Source organism: Cottoperca gobio, chromosome 18 (genome assembly GCF_900634415.1).
Source record: "Cottoperca gobio chromosome 18, fCotGob3.1, whole genome shotgun sequence".
Taxonomy (NCBI): Eukaryota; Metazoa; Chordata; class Actinopteri; order Perciformes; family Bovichtidae; genus Cottoperca; species Cottoperca gobio.
Genome location: NC_041372.1, coordinates 5337855 through 5360770, shown reverse-complemented (window position 1 = coordinate 5360770; position 22916 = coordinate 5337855). Strand labels below are relative to the sequence as shown.

The following is a 22916-nucleotide window of genomic DNA, read 5'->3' as shown; positions in this document are numbered from 1 at the left end:
GCTCTTAAGACGGTGAATCCCAGCGGAGTGGAAATTGTCTGATGCTGAATAAGACGTTGAGTGCTGCTGTAGATAAATGCGAGCATATTTGCATGCATGTAGACATGCTGCACTATGGGTGTGAGCATCTCTGCTGGAGGTCATTTGAAGAGCAAAGTATCCAGATCTTAAACCCTCCGGCATCATTGCCCTGCTCTCATTACACGCTGGTGTTCTCCGTGCCATGCTGTGCCATGCCGAGCCAAGAATGTGCCATATTGAGTCCAAGCAGCTCACTTCATTCCTACCAGGGCACACTGCAGCCTTCTTTAACCCAACACGTCCTCAAACACACTTATTTTGTGGAACACACGCAAACTTTTAGCCCACACTGAAATACCACAGGAAACACACAAACACACACACACAAACACACACAAACACACACACACACACACACACACACACATATGCGTACGTACTCGGGCACATGCAACAGAAATATTCCATTTTGTCTGATAATGATGATTGATGCCCATCCAAAAGATGCTCCGCGTCAATACAAATGATGGTCCGCTCCATAAATCAATAGGTTGGGAGGGGCGGCACTGAGAGCCCACATTGATCATCACACAGGCCAAATGTTAGCATCCCCAAATCATTTATTCCGGGCACCATTTCATACACAACATCTGCCACACTGGCAGAGACAGAGGGCGGAACCTGTTACGAAACAACAGAGGCCGCCGGCTGCTGGTAATGCACGCTTTAAAGCATGTGGTGATATGTCGTTTTGGTGATAGATGGGGTACGGTTGGTTGTCTGTAGCTAATGAGCAAAAGATGTGCAGAAGAGCGTGCACAATTCAAAGTATTAACATACTTCTTGGGACTACAATATGATTTCCGTTGGGATATTAGCTAATATTGTCTCCAACAATCTCCACAAGGGAGTTATGCGATCAAATCTATGCCTGCGGTTAGTTATCTGCGGATGCTAAAGAAAGGGAGGGTTGCAGGGTCAGAGTGGGAGCAGAGCGCAGAGGTGTAACATGATCAAATGTGAGACATCTTTATGAGCAGTCTGGTGAGAATATTGTTAAAAAAAACTTCTTTCATGAGCATCCTTTAGGAAACAACGATGTAATGAAGCAATTAGAAATGCTCACTGGCTTGTAGCAGCTTCATTTACTGTGTTTTACTGTACAGCTGTTCATTTCTGCATCTCCACTGTTTCATCTTTTAACACTTTGAACTGATTCTGCTTGGTTCACTCCTTTTATCTACAGGCCTGTGGTAAAGTTGCTATTTTATTCTTTAGCTAGCAATTGTGAGGGGTACTATACACATTCATGGACAGCTTGTATATGGATGGGTTGAGGAGAGTGTCAGTGTTTAGAGGGTAGGAAAGACATATTGATTCGGCATTAAGAGACTTAGTTCTGTCACAAAATTGATAGAATTAAATGTTCATTTTTGTCATTTTCTTTTTTGGATAAAACCTTTTTTTCATACTTTGAGTGATGTTAATAGGAGCTGTAATGTACCGTGAAGCCATTTTAGCCCCATTTTGGCAAATACCTATAAAAAGTCATGCTTTGTACACTGAACCCTGAACACTGAAGACTGCAGCTGCACCCTTAACAATGTTGACTATAAACGGAAAAGTAAGGAGCTGTAGAAGACTTGAACATGCAGACAGTATCGTTTGTCTGTTCTGCTGTGGGGTTCAGTTTAATTTCTAACCAGGCCGTCTCAAGACAACAGTATCCACAACATGTAAAATATTACTTTACAAGAACAGAAGTGCAAAATGGTCTTCCAAAATGTCGGACATGCTGGAAATCCATCCGATCGTCTGATGACCAGATCCTGATCATTCAGGCGATTCATTAGGCATCAGCAGTCACTTCAAACTGAGCATCCAACACAAATTCAGCCTGATACCAAAATAGTTTTGGGTTAAAATAGGGTTAATCTGTACAGTTTCCACCCGGCTTTAGCTGCAGCTGTCAGTAGTGTTAGTGTATTAATAAAACAGCAATTTGTCAGACGATTAAGGAAAAATAATTCCATCATGTGTTATTTGTTAGATTTATGTAAATTGTGTCTCCCTAAGCAAATCTGCACCCTCCATAACCACATGAATCTGAATCACGTATACACCAAGAGGAAAGGATAACAATAGTAAACAAACAAACTCAGAATCTGAATGATTAGAGTTTCATACATTAGACGTGCATCACGCTCGCTCCTGATCCATTTACAATGGAACCAGGGTTGCGTAACATGGCAGCACAATACCAACAATATCTCTGCCATTGTAGCATCCAGTGACTAACTGACTGGCCCAGAGACAACATGATTAGACACAGTGGGGAAATACGGCGAGGGAAGAGAGACAGGCACGCACTGAGGGAGAGACAGTTATAAGAAAGCCAGATGTCCTTGAGAAGATAAGTGTGTGGTGCGGAGGGGGGGACGGGGGCGATCGAGGCTGTGGGAGAAAGGGAGGAGACGAAAACCGGTTGCAGGATGGATTGAGAGGAAAGAGGAGAGAGAAAGCTGATAAAGAGAGAGACACAAACAGAGAGAGAGAGAGAGAAATATAGTCCTCCCTGCTGTAGCCTGTCTAGAGTGTCCGGTATACGAGGCAGTAAATCGCCCCAGTTCAATGTGTGCTCTCGAAACGCTGCCGCACATTATTGATAAATCAGTGTGTGTTAATGAGAGGAGCTGATGTGGCCTGATGAATCACGGCACAACAATGAGCCTCTCACACACACAAATGCAGAGTCTGGCTGAAGTGTGTGTGGTGACTTCTGTCATTTTTCGACACAAACGTGCACGTATTTTCTCACACACACACAAACCAATTTGCAGTGGCTGGATGAACTTGGCCCCGTGCTGCAGTAACAGCTCCAAGTATTATTCTATCCTGTTAACAGAAGAGAGGAGGGCTTCAACAGCCGCTCCAGCAGCCAGTCAGAGGACAACACCAGCTATTTTGGTTTTTGCTTTGATATCCAATAGCTGGCTTAACATCCTCATTAGATCATATCAGTGCCGAACACACACGCTCATCGCACAGGAATACACACATGCACTAAGCCAGGGCGAAATTATCTCTCACCCACACTCACTGCTTAAATTATCACAAAATCTCATGATTCGTTTGTGCTGATTTATTACTTTGTCTGCGCGTAGGTGTGTTTTTATGTTTGTATTTATGCAAGTGTGTGTAATTATAGATATACCTGTGTATATCTGCACTTGAAAGTGAGTGTGTGTGTGTGTGTGTGTGTGTTTGTGCAGGGGAAGCTGACCTTGTTATAAGCTGAGTGGGCTGGGTGCTAGGGCATCATTAGTATGGGTTAGGTGAGGGTTAGAGGGCGCGTGTGTGTAGAGGTGAGGGGTGACAGAGTGGGGAGAGATGGGGGTTGACAGAGGAGGTAAAGGGGGGGAGGAAGGTATTTGGGTCAGGTCGGGACGCACAAACACACGTCACTCCTCCCCATCCGTGAATTAGATGCAGGTAGCAAATGTTTGAGGACACACACCCACACGTACCATCCAGGCATTCAATCTTAAGTACAACTCCTCCAGTAGCCTTAAATGGCCTTCAACGGTACAAAGGGAACTGGTGCCAACGCAGTGACGCACAAGAAGACATTGTTAAATGCATGATAACGTCATTGACACACACACTAACACACACATCGAAACGCTGCATATTTGAGGTGCCATTGCTTTATCTGTGAAAAGTGTCATACAGATAAACTTCATATAGGGTGACCAAATGAGATGAAATATGAGGGGAAGTCTGGAAAGAATAGAAGCAAACAAAACAGACAAAAAACAATAAATTGAAACTTCATCTTACAAGACTTTGGACTTTAGAAACTGGGATGGACATTTTTCACTAGGACAGGTTATATTAAACTGGTCTGATGACTTCTGGTGACACTTTCCATAATGCTGCCACTTGAGGGTGATCATATTGCTTTGGTTCTGTGCAGTGTGAGTGTTTCTCTGCCTGCCTGGGAACAATTACTGACTCGGGCGTGACTGTATACGTTGTCGTCATTTGACATTCAAGCTAAATGCGAACATAATAATGATCGTTAATGGCTGCATCGATAATACTGACATGCTCAGCCTGAGTATCACAGTAAAAAATGTGTTGTTCATCTTGCATTATAAATTATAAGCCTGTACAAGTACTGATTCTGTAATATCTGTTGTGAAATCTGGGTGGAGTTTTTGTTTATAAGCCTGAGGTACAAGAATTATATCGGCCCCTTTTTTTTTTCAATTGTGCATATGTGGGAGGATAAATAAGAGAGAGAGCGAGGGGGCCTGAGCAAATCAATATGCTGCGCTACAATGAATAAGATAGTGGTGGCTTGTGACGCAATAAATTGTGGGGGACAAGAGGAAAACCAATCCATGGCGTCATGTTATTTTACACTAATAGGCTACTTTTCTCTACTTTCTTATGTTCAACGTAAAATAAAGCAGTAAAACAATGACTTACAAGATTTCTAAAAAGCAATCACTGCGGGCTCTGCATTGGAATGATTTGAACCTTGTGTGCACGTATTTTCTAAAGCCTGTCAGTCCAAAGAGGGGATCCCTCATTCCAGAATACAGTTAGTCCCTCCGTCTTTGGGCGCGAGGTCCGAGGCTGCCTCAGCGTCCTGCTGGCCTTTATTGCACTAGTTTATTGATCATGGATCGCTTTGTTCTCTTGGACAGATTTTTTTTTTTTTAATGGTAAAATGGGTCGCCAAATATAGTTTATATACCTGGGCATCCCGCCCAATTAAAGTCTATGTAATGGAAACACTGGCTTCATAAAAGTCAACAGAAGCCAAGATAAGGTAACCAGGGTCAAAGGAAGCCAATGTGACAATGGAAGCCATCAGAAAACAATGGTAACCAACCAAAATACAAGACAATACAAGAGACTATAAGCCACAGGGTGCAGAATAAGCCAATAGCAGCCAAATGTTGCCAGTAGAAACAATGGAGGCCAGTTGGAGGCAAAGTGAATGCAATCTGTAAGCAGACTGCTCTGAAGTGCTGCCAGGATGAGGAAGAGGAGGAGGAGGAGTTGAGGCTATGGCTCAGGAATATTCTAGTTGTTTATTCCTGGCCAGGGGTCAACTGTGGCCTCGGGCTGAAGCTCAGAGAAAAAGAAGGAAACTCACACATGATGAGAAAACAAACTCATGGCCAGGGGTCGGAAGTGTCCTTTCTACGCTGACCACACACATACACAAATGTAGAGAATGATGAAGACACACACTGCCACACATGGTACTTAAAACAGACCCTTGTAAATTACAACCTGAAATGGTGAAGCTGGTAATGCGTCTCTAACCACAGCCTCCATACCTCGTACCCATGATTACCATAATAAACCCATCAGAGTCTGAGAAGCACAGAAGCCATTGCGATGGAAATGGTTTCAAACAATGGGCATGGAGCACACGTGGTCTTTTTCCAAAGAGCTGGCACTGCCACGACCTGTCCAACATACTTTACTACCGTAATTACAATATAGAGAGCAGCCGCCTCTATGGCAGATGCTGCTTCCGTTAGAGGTTCCCCACGTAATTACAATGATGAACTTGGCACACCGAGGTAATAAATATCACAGAACACACAAGCACATTTGCACAGCGCAGAAAAGGACACACACATTCTGTGCATGGTAGTGCAAGTACACACACACATGCAGACTGATTAGGTGAGGACATTCAGGGAATAAACACATCCAAGATGTAAAATAGTAACATGTTTTAAAAAAGCACAAAAACACAAACAAAAACAACTTCTAGAAACGGGGGGAAATAATATATATTAAAAAAAGGGAATACGCCTTTAAAAAAATTATAACTTTGAAAAAATGAAAATTAGAAACTAAAAAGAAAACATGAACCCAAAAAGAAAAAGAAAAGCTTACTATTAATTATTTACTATTACAGCTTTTGATATAGACAAATGATGAAACTATAAAACTAATACTATAACTATAAAATCCAATTGTTCTGACCTACAAAAATAAATGTTGTCCGAAGACAAATGGCCAGTTCCACTGATGTGAGTGTTAATAATCAGTCCTGCCTTTCCTTATCAACATTTAGAAATGTATTTGCAAATAGATCCAAAAGATTTCTCCAAGACCACAGAACCTCTGAAGAATCATATTATTGTGAGTCATCAACATTTTTACCATCTTTAAAATACAGTACCAACACTATAAATAATAAATAATTATCTTTGGCAAGTAAAGTAAAAACAACTTTACCATATGTAGCAAAGACACAAACAAAGTGTCACTGTCTTATTTAGCTTCAATTAATAATTTTGCAATTACATTTAACATGCAAACATGCAGTACAAATTAGGCCACACTGTGTTTCACTTGCCTTTAGGGAAGAACAGGGAGAGTAATGGCCCCCAGAATTGCAAATGAGACGCCTCCTGACATTTTTATATCATAGTAAATCACTGTATGTATGAGCCAAGTTCATTGTGTGCTTACAGATTACCAGCATGTCTGTGAATGTGTTCACATGCACCTCAACAGAGTCATCACAACAGTCACAACATGGGCTAGGTTATGCCTCTGGTCAGTGGTACAATTATGTGTGTATTAAGCAGGATTTGACTCTGTCCATTTGCTGTGCAACCATAAATACATTACATGTTGTGTACAGCTTCCAGGAAGATGGGCTGGGATGTTTCCCAGATTCAGATTACGTCTTGCACTGGAAATTACAGGCTGGGGATGTTCTCTATTGAGGCTTTACAGTTCAGGATTAATCAGTAGTCTGGCAAGTCAACCATCAAAATCCAGTTATCCAGTACAGGCAGGAAGAAAAGATGAACAGGGTGTAGGGTAAGAGGAAGAAAGTGGAAAACAGCAGAGTTTGATAGGAAGGCCTGAGGGAACTCACCTGGTCTTTTTTCCATTTTTCTCCCTCGACTGCCACATAGTCGAACTTTCGATATTAATATGAGGATTTGCTTCTGGCAGAGCGACTTGTTGCTCTTTGGGCAGGGCTTGCGCTTGCTGGCAACCTGCCGGTTCGCCTGGGGGTCCTTGACCTCCCTGCGCTGGCGAATAAGGGAACTGGCTAGAGCGGCCATCTTCCCAGCGCTGACCCTGCCGCCTCCTCACCAGCCTCTGGCGGTTCGGTGGCGCCCAGGTGTCGGGGGGTACCGTGGGCCACCCCCCTGCCCGCTCACCCAGGGCGACGGAGCACCGCTGAGGGAGGGGTGCAGAGCGGAGTAGAGGGCTTCTGAGGATGGACCGAAGCAAGGGGAGAAGGGCACAAAAAGAGTAAAAGGTTGAGGAAATAAGGGTGGATCCCTCGAAGGCCCACCCAAAACTGAAAATTGGGGCTTGATGAGGTTTGGATTGATGAGCGTTTGTCTTTAAATGTCCTTCTAGTTGTTTATTTTCGGGTTGTGAGTGAGCATCAGGTAAAGCCTTTATATGTCACTGTACCTCTTTTGGGTCATCTTGTTATCCACCCAAAAATCAGTGCACTGTAGCCCAGCAATGTGCCCTGGTGCCTCTGTCCGAGTCCAAGTGTACCCTTACCCTCCTCCTGGAGCTCCTCCTGACTCAACACCGTCCGAAAGGATTCATCCCCAGTACTATTCGCTGCATGATGAAACCAGAAAACCTCCCAAAAAAAGTCACATTTAGTCCTCTTAACCTGCTCGGTCCTGCAGATCAGACGCCTGCCACTATTCAGTGGGACGAAAAAACGCCCCGATGTCAACTAACAGGAGTGACACTGCTTCTTTTCCTTCGGTCCCTCACCTGTAAAATGTCTCCAAGCGAAACAATGTCAAAGCTAGAGAAGTCGAAGAAGAAGTAGAGACTGTCCGACCTGAGGTATCAGCTCTGCAAGCTGGGACGAGGATGAAGGGGTGCGGATGGACGCTGCTGGACGGAGTGCGGATTGTTTCCTCACTGTCTTTCAAGCTCTCCTGGCATCACCCTTGCGTTCACCCGCACCCTGAGAAAAGAAGGGGAAAAAGACAGGGGCTTGATAAATCCAGCATTTTCCAGAGATAGAGGTGACATTCATGAACGAGAGAGCGCCGGGATAGAGAGACAGACAGGGACACAGAAAGAACGAGGGGAGAAGGAGGGAGGGAGTGCAGTGAGTCTATCTATCCCCCCTATCGGATCAGGCTCTCCAACTCTCTCGGCAGTGCGCTACACCACAGCAGAGCGCAGCGCTGTGTCCTTCAGGCACGCATGCCGCCTCGCAGCTGGGAAAATGAGGGATGAATGAATGGAGGGAGACAGAGAGGGAAGGAGGGAGAGGAGGTGAAGGGGAAAAGGGGAAAAGGGGAGGGGGCTGACAGGTAGCCGTGCCTTACGGTAGATGCTGTATTGCTGCTGCGAGAGTCTCCACCGGTGGGTGACAGTAGTCCGGTCTGGTTCTGTTGAGTCCAGCTGCACAGTGTGAGTCCATGTGTGTGTGTGAGAGAGACAGGGAAAGTGTGCGTCTCGCGAACAAGGCACCTCTCTGCCTCAGTGCACACGTGTCAGGGAGTGTGTATATGTGTCTGTATGAAGTAGCGACACAGTGTGAAGGTACGGGTGTGAGGGTGTGTGACGGAGGCAGCATGTACGTGTGTGTGTGTGTGTGTGTGTGTGTGTGTGTGTGTGTGTGTGTGTGTGTGTGTGTGTGTGTGTGACTTGCTCTCTTGCTTGTCCCTGTTCACAGTGCATTACTGAGCGAGGGCTGGCAGCATGCTTCACATGCTCTCTCTGTCTCTCCCTCCCTCTCTCTCTCACACACTCTCTTCTTCTCGCTCTCTCAAATCTATTTCCCTAAACCCTCCCCCTTGCTCTTCTTTCTCCCTCCTTTTTCTCCTCCCCCTCTGTCACTCAGTCCCTCCTTCAATGTCTGTGATTCAAAGTCGCTTCCTCCCCCGTCTCCCCTATTCTGTCATCACTTCTCTGGTACCACACCAGGCAAGGCTCAGCTGGGTCAGAGCTAGGGTGCCCCCACTTCCCAAACTCCTGCCTCCTACTCTTCCGTCCCACCCCACCTTTTCTGATGTGATGTTGGCTTATAGAGACAAACTAAGCGAGGTTGTCAGTGCTGTGCTTTTTGCTATGACAAGGACGTATAGATGCCGTGACACTGTCTGAGTCAGTAGGGACTTTGCGTCACTGCCGTCACATCATCCATACATCTGCATCAGTCATTCACACAAACACATAATGGAGTCCAACAAAGCAAGTCACTATCAGTCAGATCAGACAGTTTGGCCGAGATTGGTTGGTATTTGGATAAATCCCAAATTGTAGAGAAAAACTTCACATTTACAGCAGGTTAAATTTGTTCTTCCAAATGTTTTGTCTGCTACATCATACATTTTCATACTTTTCCCCCCAACATCACCATAATATTCCCATGACCCTCATCTGTACTTTTTGTTAGTGCTAATTAGCAAATGGTTGCATGCTAACATGCTAAAGTAAGATGGAGAACATGGTAAATATTATTATAGTTTATCATCAGCATGTTAGCATTGTGAGCATGTTGACATTTGCCTTACCCATTTGGCAACTTGATGGCAACTAAGAACACTCCATCTGCTGATGAAGACGATGAGATGAAGTTGAAAGCTTTGGAAAAAAAGACCATCTTCAACAGAAAATATCATTTTTGATACAAGGAAATACCAGCATTAAATTTGCAGTTGGCAATTTATTTTTCTGAGACTTTTCGTCTAAAAATCGTTTTTACTTGGTTGCACCTGCATATGATTTGGTTGCACCCTTCTTCGGTATAGCGTTGTATTAATCAATAACACTGGCTGCACCTTCATCATTGGTGGTCTGAGTCGTAACCTCTTGCCTTCTCTCCCTCCCCATCAGCCTCCTCCTCACTCTGTTTTTGACCAGCTAAATGGATTGTTTCGTGAAGTTTTATGCGATTGGAAAAGCATTGTTGCGAGGTAGCATTTCTGCTCAGTGTGCATGGGGCTGGGACAAGCGTGAGCTCAACCCTCCCTACATGCTTGCAACTGCTCAACACTCTCGCGTTCGCCAAGTTGACTTTTGAGACTATGGAGGTGGGGATAAAATAAACAGTGGCTCGTGTCTATGATCCTGCGGGGAACCAATAATAAAGGTCATCATGCTCATGAATGTGAAATCTTTACTTGCAAACTCACAACAAACGATTGCAATGATCCATTTTGGTAGCAGTCTGGAGCCTTGTTTATTATCATTTATTATGAACTATGTACCTGAAAGGATCAACCAATTAGGGCAATGTAGTCTAAACATTGATTTCTACTCAATCAATCAAATGTATGTAAGCTAAAAACTTAATCACCTGATTATTTCAGTTCTGGTTTTATTCAGCAATTCAAATATGTTTAGTGTTGTGCTCATTAATGACCGTTTACCCTGTTGGAAAACAACCAATCCAATTAGAGCTTTGCTGGACAGATTAAGTATGGGGACATCATCTTTCTGTGCTAGCACCAGACAAAAAAGGGAAATAGAAGATATTACGAAAAAAGTTAGCATTAATACAATGTAAGACTTGAAGAATTTAATTAAATCCAAATGGCAATTCAGTCCGACAATCAGGCTAGGTTAAAACATTATCCTCTCTTACACTGCTAGTTTATTATATCAACAACACTAGACTGGACAGGTAAAGGATTACTAAGAGCAGTTCCAGTGATAAACTGCCCACAATGCTGTAAAAAATGAAAGAAAAGTTCCCTTCCTGTTTGTGATACAAGGTTTGAATTAAACTGTGATGACAGCAGGGCAGCAGGGCCTCAGCCCCTGGAGGACCGAGTGCTCCCCAGAGAAGGCAAATGTTAAATGATAGTGGGATTCTGTGATTGTAGGCAGACCTGCTATGGTTCCTCCCTCTCCGTTTCTGCTGGCTTAGCAGGGAACAAGAAGAGAAAACCCTGCAGGATTTCCCCTACGCATACACACACACACACACACACACACACTCACATTCACACACACACACACTCAATCACCTATCGCTACCGTATTGCAGTTTCCTGAGCTGTTAAATAACGTAATTATCTCTCTCACTCTCCTTGTCCTGTCCTTTTACTGCACCATTGCTATCTTTCCCAACTCCCCACCCAAGGGCATCCCTCACCCTCTCCCTCTCTACAAAACCTCATCCTAGTCTGGAAGTTGCCCCACAATCTCCAGCTCCAACCTTGTCTAGTAAATCACAATTGGCCTGCGCTGAGGCAGACAGTAGCCTAACCAACCCTAGAATGTGGGAAAAGGCTGGCAGCTTAAAAGGACACAGTTTCAACAAGCAAGTGGAGGATGGTATGGAGGCGAGATTTGGTTTTGGGGGGTGTAGAGAAACAGACGCTGGTCGATTGCAATGAAGACATCACTCGGCACAGGCGAGCCAAGACATGGTACAGAGTGCCAGGAGGGAGAACAGAGCCGCCAAGGAGACAGACAAGAACACTCGCCAAGATGGAGAGAGAAACAAACAGAAAGAGAGAGAATGAAACAAAGGGACTGAGAATGCAAGAGCAGCAAAGATATGTACTGAGTCAGTTTGTGTGCTTGTTTGTGCAACATGTGTGTGTGTGCAAGCTTGCATGTGTGTGTGCATGTCTGTGCACAAGTTTGCCTGTGCCAATGCCATCAACGGATGGCTGGGCATGAATCTGTTTTCTGAGCGAGTCAGTTTCCATCGGCAAATGCCTCTGATGGTGACACCAGGATCAGGCCACGTTAGTCACAGCATTGTTTTCCACCCCACCCTCCCCTTTCTCCACTCCGTCCCTCCACCCTCCATCTCTTCACTCAGACAGACTGGCCCAGTTCTATCTGCATGACTCCAATTCAACTCACAAGGTTCTTTATTGGTATAGTACAAGACTATACACTACACTAATTCTAGAAACATATGAAGCATTATCAAAGAAAGATTCTGCATAACTTATATTTAACTTGAGTTAATGATAGTGCTAATCATAGACTTTATAAAACATGGACGTAGTCTCCGTGACGTCACCTGTTGACCCCTTTTCTGTTCGTAAACACGATGACGTATTTTTGTGGGTGGAGCGTAGCTGGAGGCAGAATAATTTGCGTCAACTAGCATCACCTAACGTTATTCTTCCTAGTTCCCCAATTTCTGATTAGGTGGGCATGACAAAACTTTCAACACACATCCATACTTACAACAGACAACACTTTATTTAACCTGTTCTGATATTAACTTTGCTCCACCATCCGTATCACTTGTTTGCAAAAAAAACAAGATGGCAACGGCCAAAACTGCAAACATCCACTTCTCATATATTGTCTATGTTAGCATGGTAGAGCTTTAGCTTGTTCACATTTGATTCTCGCTATTAGCATTTTAAGCTGCTAACTGTGAGATGTTACAATATTAAGATGCTAACCTTTAATATGAAACATTTTGCATGTTAGCATAACGGGTATACATTGAGGATATCATTGTCTATGTAAGTCAGCTATATACAGTTCGCGTATTAGCACACTATCATTAGCATTTTTCTCATAATAGCCTATAGCTTTGGCATACAGGATATTATCAAAGCATATGAAACCATATGGAGATGGTTACTTACAGTATTTGCTTTGAAATATGTACTTTACCGCAATTCTTTCCGATAATAACTAAAAAATATACATTCATCATCATCTTTCTCTTTGTGTCACCTTTCCTCACATAACCCATCCTAATCTCTCTACTCCTCTACTCATCTCATCGTCTTTCCCCCTCCTGTCGTCGCCGCTCATGGAACCCTCTTTATTTCTCTCTCTGACACAGCAGAGGTGACTGGTCTTGTTTTGTCTCTCAGTCTAATCTCGGGCTCATTATGTAAAGGCGTGTTGGCTCATTTGTTATTTCTGGCTCCAATAACCCTGATTAAGGTTGGGTTTTTTTCTCCTTCTTTCTCTCCGCCTCCTTCCTCCACCCTGTTATCAGTCGACATTAATGATAGTAACCCTGCCCCTCTTTGAGAAGGGTTCCTATCTTATGTTCTGAAGTAACATTGACATGTTGATTCTAAAATGAGATAAGTGACTCACATATTAACCTGCAATATTAGTTATACCAATCTATCTTTCATGGCGACATCATCTTTGTTTATCATTGTTTCTATCTACGTAAATATTATGAAGGCATGAATTGTATTTTTTTTGTTTTCCCCGAAACAGAAGGAGTTTGCATGACTAATCATACAGTGAGTGTTTAGCTGTGGGCAGCTCACTGATATTCAGATGTCTGTGGTGCCAAATGCCACAGGAGCAGCAAGAAAGGGAAGGGAACAAAATGCTCAATTTAATGCAAATTAAAGTACTACGACCACTGGTGATGTTACTGCAAAGTATTTCTATTTTGAATAGAAGTCACCCTTAGAGGATACAGTTTACCAGCTGTGAAGACAACATCTCTAGAAGATGCATTCAATACTGCTCTAATATCATAGACTGTATTTCAGAAGTGGACATGGCCACTGTGACATCACCCATTGGTTTATGGTCGTATTGAAACCTTGCCTCACCATTTTCTTTTGTTTGCAACCAGAAGTAACATGAGAGGGTGGAGCAAAGTACAACTAAATGCTGAAAAAGACATTTGTATTTTTTCATAGACTTCTATACAATCAACCATTAAAGTCGCCCCCTGTTGGCTATTTGAGAGAATGCTAGTTTACAGCACTTTTCAGACCCGGAGGTTGCCGCTTGTCTGATATGACAATTGAAGATTATAACCTTCTGTACTATGTTTTCAGAAAATAAAGCAAAGAGGACAAACTTGTAAACAATTATGTTTTGTAAAGGTTAATGTGAATTTGGTTGTTTCTTTCATTAAAAGTTGCTCTTTGGCAGTCAACTTTGAAATCTCAAGTGGTTTGAGCAACCTTGAACTCACCCACAGGGAGAATTTGCCTGTTACCAACTAATTGACCGCAATCAGTTCAGACTTTTGTCGTGTTGAAAGTCATTTGGGAACATTACTAGTAAAACTGCTGATGTGATTTGTATGTAAAATGCCTTTATTCAAACATATTATTAGACTTCTGTTTATAGGAAGTCAGAGTGGTGAAAAGCAATACTTTTAAAGAAACAATTTGATGTCACCAGTTCACTATTCATACAGCAATGCTTAGTTATCTATCATCATTCATGTTTAATATCTGTTCCTACTGTGGAGCAAAGCAGGCTGGAGGAGGGGGAGATGAGTGTAGATAGAGGGAAGAAGGACTGAGTCACAACAGGGATGTCGACGCACATAGAGCAAGAAGCCCAAAGCTAATTCTTGAAGAAAGACTAATGTTGAGGAAGAAAGGAATTTGGCGATGATGCATGATGGAAATGCACAAATATCAAGCAGTGTGTATTTATCGTAAGCATTCACGCTGTATAGAGAGTACAGTGTAGACATATAGCTCTGGATTTGTCATCTCAACATCAGCAATTGCATTGAGGGAGCCGACGGCACTAATACATTATGGCTTTATATGTCAGCCTACGTCCTGCCAAGACTTGGTGTCACAGATAAATATACCCAATAAAGAAAAAAGAACATCTATAGAACCACAAATGGAGCCATGTCAAAGCTGATACAAGAGGTTGAAAAGCGCATGTTTGTCATTTGCGCATTTTATGAACTGTGTTGAGCTGTGTTTGTGTCAGTCAGTTTGTGTGCATGTGTGTAAGTGTTGTTCCATCTGTGTGTTACCCCCTGCTCACCTCTAAATCCCTCGATACAGCTGTGGATTAGACGCTAGGTATGCCTCAGCTGCGCTACGCGGCCTGAAATAATGCAATAATGCAATAATGCACCATCCCTCTGTCAGTCAGTGCCTGTTAACCGGCACTAGTCTGAGACAAAGGGGCCCCAAAATGGGATTGATATGAAGGGATTTTGAGTGAGAGACTAAAATGAACACATAATGCAGCTATACGCAGCTTTGGCCTCCCTAGATGCTGCAAATAAAACCGGGGACAGCAAATGAGACTGGAACAGGGTGCTTATATGTGGTTAGTATGTTTTACTACTATTCTGAAGAGTTGATTATGTTGACAAGTTCTCATGAATTTAACAGACATCATATTGTGCAATTCTGATCCCGAGCCTGGAGGTTGTGCATTAATTTGGGGGATTAAGATGAAAATGTATATTATTTATAATACTTTCCCAAATAGTATTTCTTGGTAAAACTGTGAATATTTTAAGCCCGTTGCCCTTTGGATTGCAGAAGTTTAGTGAAATCTTTTACAAACCAAACAATGTGATCAGAATAATCTAAAGAAATGCAATAATTAGCTATATTTATACATATAGGTACCTTACAGTTCATTTGTAATGAAATCAAACCAAATATTTTATGTTATTTAAGAATGGCATTTGAAAATGTCCCTTTAGACTGTTGGCTATATCTTGGAACAACAATGACATGTATGAATAAACAAGACAATGGAGTACAAAGAAATTAATTATTAGTTGCAGCCAGTTGGGGAACCTTAATTAGTAATAGCAGGTGATAAACATTTTAGTTCTGGAAAACATATTACTAACCTACCTCGTTGTTTGACACTTGTCATTTCCCTTTTCCTAATTAATTGTAGCTGAATGTAAGAAGTGAGTTGATTGCAGGTTATTCAGATCACCTGTTGGCTGCTAATTAAGAATTGAGAGCAGCTTGGTGCATTTCCCCTCCTGGCCAATCAGAGTGTGACAACGCCCTTTTATTAGGGCTTAAGAGAGGAAGATAACTGTACATCCAGATCATCTGAAACCTTCCTTGATTTAATGCACAGCTCAGCCAGGATATTTGGTCTTTAGGCCAGTGTTGAGACTTATTTTCTGTGTTAACTTCTCTGATTGAGGGTGACTTTGAGAAATCTGAAGTTTAGCTGGAGTGAATATAAAATAATTGCTTTTAGAACTTTTGAGTTTTTGATATCTAACGCCTGCAGGTTTTATTTGGTTTGTGTATTTATTTATTTATAACACCCTTCATACACATTTCCTTACTATCCAATAGGCATTATTTCATCATTATTATTAAGGAAATGTAGTTTAAGACCCTTGGCCTAGTATTAGAGTAATTAGTGATGACTCACAACAGCAGAGCAAAGGTCAAGAGATTGCACAGGTATGAGGTCAACTGAGAGGAGTTATTATCGGACACTTGGTCCTCTGATGGGTTAAAGAATAGTGACAAGAACTCAACCTCTTAACTTAACTCTAACTCTAGCTAACCATACAGCCATTCAAGCAGTCAGTCCAAACACCAGCCAGCCGTCCAACATGCAGCTACAGAGATGGGGACACGGCCTGCCATCCAAAAGCCCTCTAGCCAGCCAGGTGGAGCCAGATGTAGCCGGGTTTATGGAACCGAGCTGTATTCTTTCCCAGAACAGAGCTTGCCAGCCTCACAGTGCCACCATCACAACAACGCCACATTACTCCGAGCAAGAAATGCACGTCTTGAATTCAAATTCAAGCCGTGGAAAAGTCTCTAGGATGAGTTTTATTGCTTATTATAAAAAGGGAAAAAAATCAAGTTAACTATCTACTTTGTTGACTTTTTAGTATCATTCATCCAATCCCATCAAATTTGCTCCCTAATTTGTGGATGTGCAACAACAGGAAAGCCTGTTTTCTGCAGACACTGTGATTATGTCAGTGCAGTAAAGCGTTCCTCCCATCATTTCCGTCTGCAATACAAGCCAAGTAACAAGACAGCGACCCACAGAAACACATTAAAGATTCAATGAACAAACTCACACTGGGTTGTACACAGCTCAGGGCTGCAGACTGGAACCAAGATGACAATTAATGTGAGTACAGGTGCTGTTATCCAGAGATAACATGGCGTGACATGCTATTTTTGCCTCCGGTCTTCCCAACAAAATTAATTGACATTGAATTTGTTGCTTATTTTGTTTCTTTAGTGTAAAAATACAAGCTAGTATGAAAAAATCTATGTTTTAAATGCAGTTTTTACAGTAATAAAGATAATTTAATTGGATTAAAACCTGAATTCATGACCCTGTTAAAATGGATATTTATTTCAGATTTGTAAAGCCATCTACAAATAAAATCAACAATAACACATTTCGACACATGTCTGTATTTGTACTGACAGACAAACACAGCAGAGTTATTTTGCCTCAAGTCAACATTGTGTGCTATTAAGAACTTCTTTAGGTTTGGCTGGACTTCTTTTTTTATTTGTCATAAATATTGCGCTACCCTCTGTCACCATTCATTTTAGCAAAGCCCGACCTTGGGACTGTTTCTATGATACAGATTTACTGTGAGGTGAAGATGTAATGGTGCCTGATCAAGGTTGTCTTTCCTGCCTGTGGAAAGACGGCCATCAGGATAAAGGTGAAGATAGGATGGCAAGAAATATTGTTTTTAAAGGGTCAATGTGTAAGATATGTCATCATTTAAACTTAACATTAAACTAACATTGAGGTAACAGTGTTGACTGTATGTCAAAGACATCTATGTGTTGTGTTGCAGACTTATCTACTGAAATCAGCAGTCTAACTGACAGTTCTGGCCCGTAATGTCTAGGAGGCGATAGTGAGCCACTGTAGCACCAGTCTGCCCCTCAGACCAGAGGGAGAAGAAAGTAGCTGCCTGCCTCGGACAGACTCCTCGCCTCGTTCCCACTGCTGCCAGAAGTCTGGTTCGCCGGGAGTAGAGAGGGTGCGAGAGAGACGGGAGACATAGTCTCAGATAGCAGATAGCACTGATTTAGCTCCCCGCCGGATCGTCAAACTTTATGTTACTTCCGTTACACAGGCTAGACCCAGCACTCCATCAGCCTGCTGTTACTCCAGATGCTGGGATATTCGCCGGCCGAATCCGAGAGGCTGCACGCTTCCCTCTGGGGAAGCAGTTCTAGGTCGGTGCCTAGGAGGAAACAAAAACACCAATCGTTCTCTCATCTCTGCCGCCCGTACCCAAGACAATATACAAACTAACAAAACGAAACGTTACACGGAACGTATGGCCCCCAGTGCCACACAGATATCTAAGTCCCAAGTGAAGATTATAATATAGCAGAGTTATTTCATCACACAGGTCAGTACAGGCCGCTGGTCTTCTTGGGTCCTGTGTTTTGTGTCCCATCCATCGCCCCCAACCTTCACACCTTTTAGTTTCTTGCTCTTTATACTACCTGACTTCCGCCTTTGCTTTTGTCATAATTGCTACGGTTGCTAGAAGTTGGTGTTGTGTTCTTCTATTCTTTCTTTCAGTCATCAACCCTGTGAATAGATGATAAAAACCTACCAGTTTGTGTAGCAGGGCTTTTCTGACACACATCTATGAGGCTGATAACCACTGATAACGCCCACCAATTCAGTCGGCTGATAACATTCAAACCGGGTGATGTTTACCAGGTGATGTTTACCAATGTCCTTTGGCCATTCAGACAGCAGAGAGAAATGAATGGGAAAGGACAAATAGGACACTGAACAGGAAAGGACACATGAGCCATTTAATGATAGAGGACCTTCACCACAAAAGGACAAGACACTAAATTAATCAGGAAAGGACTCAACATGGGTTGACCCTCCTCACAAATAAGTTCCAATCAAATAGAGCAACAGAAGCATTCTCCTTGTGACTCTTTACTCATGTTTTATATCTTGATGATTCTGTGAGGATGGGCAGGGCAGCTGGTGGGACTGCAGACCATCTCAGGTGTTGGCAGGAACGTCATGTTCTGCAGCTTTAATAAGGCCAACTCATCCTTGATTCATTACTGTCAGTTTAAAGAAGATAAAATCTCATATTTCAAAGTGTCCTTCCACTCTCTGTAGTGTTGTTAGATTTTCACAAATCACACAAGGAAATAGTAGTTATAATCACATTTACTCACTTCACTTGACAGCTTGTTGGCCCCCTTTTTAGAGAACCAAAATATATAGGTCTATTACGCTGTGAAAAGCCTTGTTGTAGATGATGGTGTGTTTTACTCATCTTGTCTCGATAGGGAAGCGTTACAAAATTCAAAACATGAGTTTCCGCCCAACGTTTCGGTACAACACTAAAGCATAGGTCTTCAACAGTGGGTCCTGAATTGAAATAGATGAAGCTATTTTTTTTAAATCTTTATTTATATATTTGGGGGGGGGTACATTTGTTTTTTGCTTCGCAAATTCACATCCCCTCCTCCTCAGAAGGGTGGGACTTCGCTCGTGACATACACACGTACATACAGAGACAGAGCGGAGGAAAGGAGAGTAGTGAACTAAAATAAATATGTGTCCCCCCGTCGCACGGACCTCATCCAGACCAAACAGCAAACCAAAGTTTGGAGTTACAAATGGAGCTAAAGCTACACTACAGTAATAGCATTTTATCTGAACTCACACAGAGAGAGTGGTAAACTGGTAATTACTGGTAAATCCAACATGTAGTTGTTGGCCAGAGGCTATCCTAAGTTAATGTTAAATGCCAAGAAAGTTATGTTTTCACAAAGCTCAGCATGTTCCAAGGAAGAACCCATTCAATTTATCATATCTGACTCACAGGTCGGATACACAAAAAGGAATTTCACTTATGGAAACGGCCTTGATGATTCAACATAGTAATCTAGTTTGTCATACATGTGACAACATTCTTTGGGAGTTGGATAATCTGCCTAAAACACATTTCAAACTATGTATCTGTTATTGCCAGCCTCAAAGGTTGTTTTACACCTTTTGTTCTCAACTCAATGCTTTAATAGTTACTGCTCTATGCTTTGGAGCATGTAGAAATACTCTTACGCTTATCTTTGTTCTCTCTGTAGATCTGCTCTCATGTAAAACACACACACACTTAAGAACAAAGGGGTTGACAAAGAATCAAGCCAATTAAGTCCGGATCCTACGAGCCGCTACTCCCCTTAAACCTCTTTTAAATGAAAGTGACTCTGTTCAGAAGGCTCTCTGGCAATCTCTGAAACAATACATGGATCAAGAAACAGCCCTTTCGTCTCGTGTGTGTGTGTGTGTGTGCGCGTGTGTGTGTTCCTGCTGCTAAGTATACTGTATGACCAATAGCTGAACAGCAGTTGCTTCATCTGTGTACCAGTCACTCTCCTCTACAGATACTCGGTGTCACACAGACAGTCCATCACCTCCTGTATCTCTTTTGTAGACACAACCATGAATATTCATGTGTGTACACAAACACACACTCACACAGACAAGATGTCTAGACTCATAAGCAGAGGTTAAGGGTTCATTGAAGTTGTATTGAATCGACAGGATGGAACGTGACGGGGCCGGATAACACAAGAAGCAACCCAGATATGAAATACTTTGGGTTTTTCTTAAAGAGAAAATAAAGCGAGAAGACAAGAAGAGACACTGACATTATGTCCAGAGACAGAAATGTGCTGATGAAGGGAAGAAGACATGAGAGGAAATGAAGGGGAGAGATGAAAAAAAACGAAAGATGGAGAGGGGAAGTTGACGAGGGACGGAGTATTAGACCCACTCAAACCGACAGAAGAAAAGAGAGGAAGAAACGGCTGGCAGCTCTAAATACTTAAAGAGCCACAGCGGACCGAGGAAGACAGAGAGAGAGAAGGAGAGAACTGACCCGTTGTCTTGTGAAGATACAACACCCAGTCGAGCAAAGCGGACAATCTCTCTGCAGCACAGGACTCAGTTCTGTGGCCTCCACCAGCTCCGCAGCGTTCATTCTGTTCATTAGAAGTTTCTTTACTTCATCGGAGAGTTGTGGAAGTGGGGTGCAGGCTACGCAACGAGTAAAACCTTGTTTTTCACATCATTTTCAGTGCACCGTTGCGTGCCTGCACCCTCGCAAATGAACTTTATTTTTTAATCAAAGCGTTTGATGACTTGTTACATAATGGCATTACCAACAGTGTGTGTCTATGCGTGGTTTGGTTTCTCCTGGGTGATTAGGCGGGTGATGCACATTGCGGTGATGATATCAATATCCAGAGAGATATGTGGGGGGTGTTTTCATAAACAGACAGCAAGGGGAGATGCAGCAGAAATTAAATTCAGAGAGCAATGAGGACAATTTCATGGTGAAATCCAAACTTGGTGTGAGAATACATTCCCCTGTAATAAAACTTTCAGTTGTTTGAAACCAACGTGATCTCATGGAAAGGCGTATGAATAGTATGCCATCTTTAAGGATATGTCACACATTTTAAGCTTTTCGCGTGTTTTAAACAAGTGGTTATAAAATACTTTGTTGTGTTTAGTCAACAAAACTAGTCGGTTAAGTTTAGGCTCATTTCTATAAACATATGCAGAATCTGGAGGCAATGGGACAAGACTTTGGTATTGGGAGCCAATCATGTTTGAGCGGGCTTTGGTTGTATGTTGCCAATCAAACAGTGAGTAATTGACCAACGCACAGAAGAGGAAGTCTTGATCTACACCAGAACATAAGAGATATAGCCTCTTGACCCCAGAGGCTTATCCTCATCAGACCAATAGCTGATGTGTTCCGAGATTGGGTTCAACTAACAAAACTACTTGGTTAAGTTTAGGGAAAAAATCATGGTTTGGTTAAAGTAAGGACGATTGTTCGGTAATTTAGGTTGTCATCGTAAATAAGTCAACTGTAGACTTTTGGTTAAAAAATGGCGTAAAATGACAAACCCAAAGTGAAAAACTCATTGCGATAATGCACAACCTGAGTTAAGAAACTGGATGTTATTTATACGCTATTTGGTGAGACCAGAATGTTTAAACCTCTCAGATTCACTTTTCGTGTTTCTTGATCTGATACCTTACCATAAGAGAGGAAAAGTGGCCAAAACCATATGAAAATAAGCCTGTTGTAATAATAAATTGGACATACGATGAGTAAAGGGATACTCCAGCAAGTCATAATGGCTGTTCCAATAGGTTTGGGGATTCAAGAGAGACAGTTTACCACGAGTCTACAGCCATGCCATTTTCCACAATGGTGCTTTGAGTCTAATGTTAATGCTACCATGACAATGCTAACATGCAAATGTTGATCAGGTATAATGTTTACCATCTTAGTTTAGAGTGCAACTGCTAACATTTTCTAATTACAAACACAAGGTAAAGTTGAGGCTGATAGGATGTCATTAGTTTTACAGGTATTTGGAAATAAAAGTGTTCAGCGGGTGATAGGGCTCAAATAAAAGATGAAGGATCACAACAATTCATCCTGAGGCAGACATGAGTGTCTGTACCAAATGTCATGGCAATCCTTGTTGAGACATTTCACTCAAAACCACAAATGTCATGTTGGCGCTAGGTGAAAAGGCAAGGTTTTTATTAGTTCCCCCTTTAAGAGAAAGCACTTTTTCTAGTATGGATATTCTCTACAACTGACAGAAGGTTGCATTAAGCAGCAGACCTTCAAATTAGTGTACAGTGACTTTCTCAAGGGCAGCCCAGAAGCACTTTTATGCGAGAAAAGAGGTTGTTTCTTCACTGAGTCTTTTACCAGCCTGTCTGGCAGCTCAACACTGGGAAATGAAATGTTCTATCTCGTCCTGACACTCGCCAGTTCACCGAGTCCAGAGCAATTTCCACTTTACGATACACAGCAAACAACAAAAGGATCACATGCAATACAATATGAGTTTTGACACACAACCACTGGTTCGGGTGGGTTGAGGGTTGGAACTTAAGTTCAACCTTTTAGAAATCTGTAAAGAGTTGCATATTCTTTGTGCAGTTTGGAAACTTCTTTACATCTGATGAGCTATTCATAATGATTTGATCTTGTTCTACCTGTCTACTGTTCAAGCTGTCTCTTACTTTCTTATGGTTTAGTGTAATTAGCAGTCTGCCATGGCCAACAGTAATAAAAATGTGCAGTAAAATAGAAAGAAATTAAGGTGTGCACACCTGGGAAA

General features: G+C 42.3%; 1 protein-coding gene across 1 annotated transcript in view; it reads right to left on the bottom strand.

The window, feature by feature from the left end:
- The window catches only part of fgf11a (fibroblast growth factor 11a), a 74021-nt gene extending 66882 nt beyond the window's left edge, over positions 1-7139 (bottom strand). Inside the window, exon 1 of the mRNA XM_029454907.1 lies at positions 6947-7139. Within this exon, the coding sequence (XP_029310767.1) occupies positions 6947-7139 (193 nt within the window). The remainder of the gene's footprint in view (positions 1-6946) is intronic.
- Between the last annotated feature and the right edge of the window lie 15777 nt (positions 7140-22916).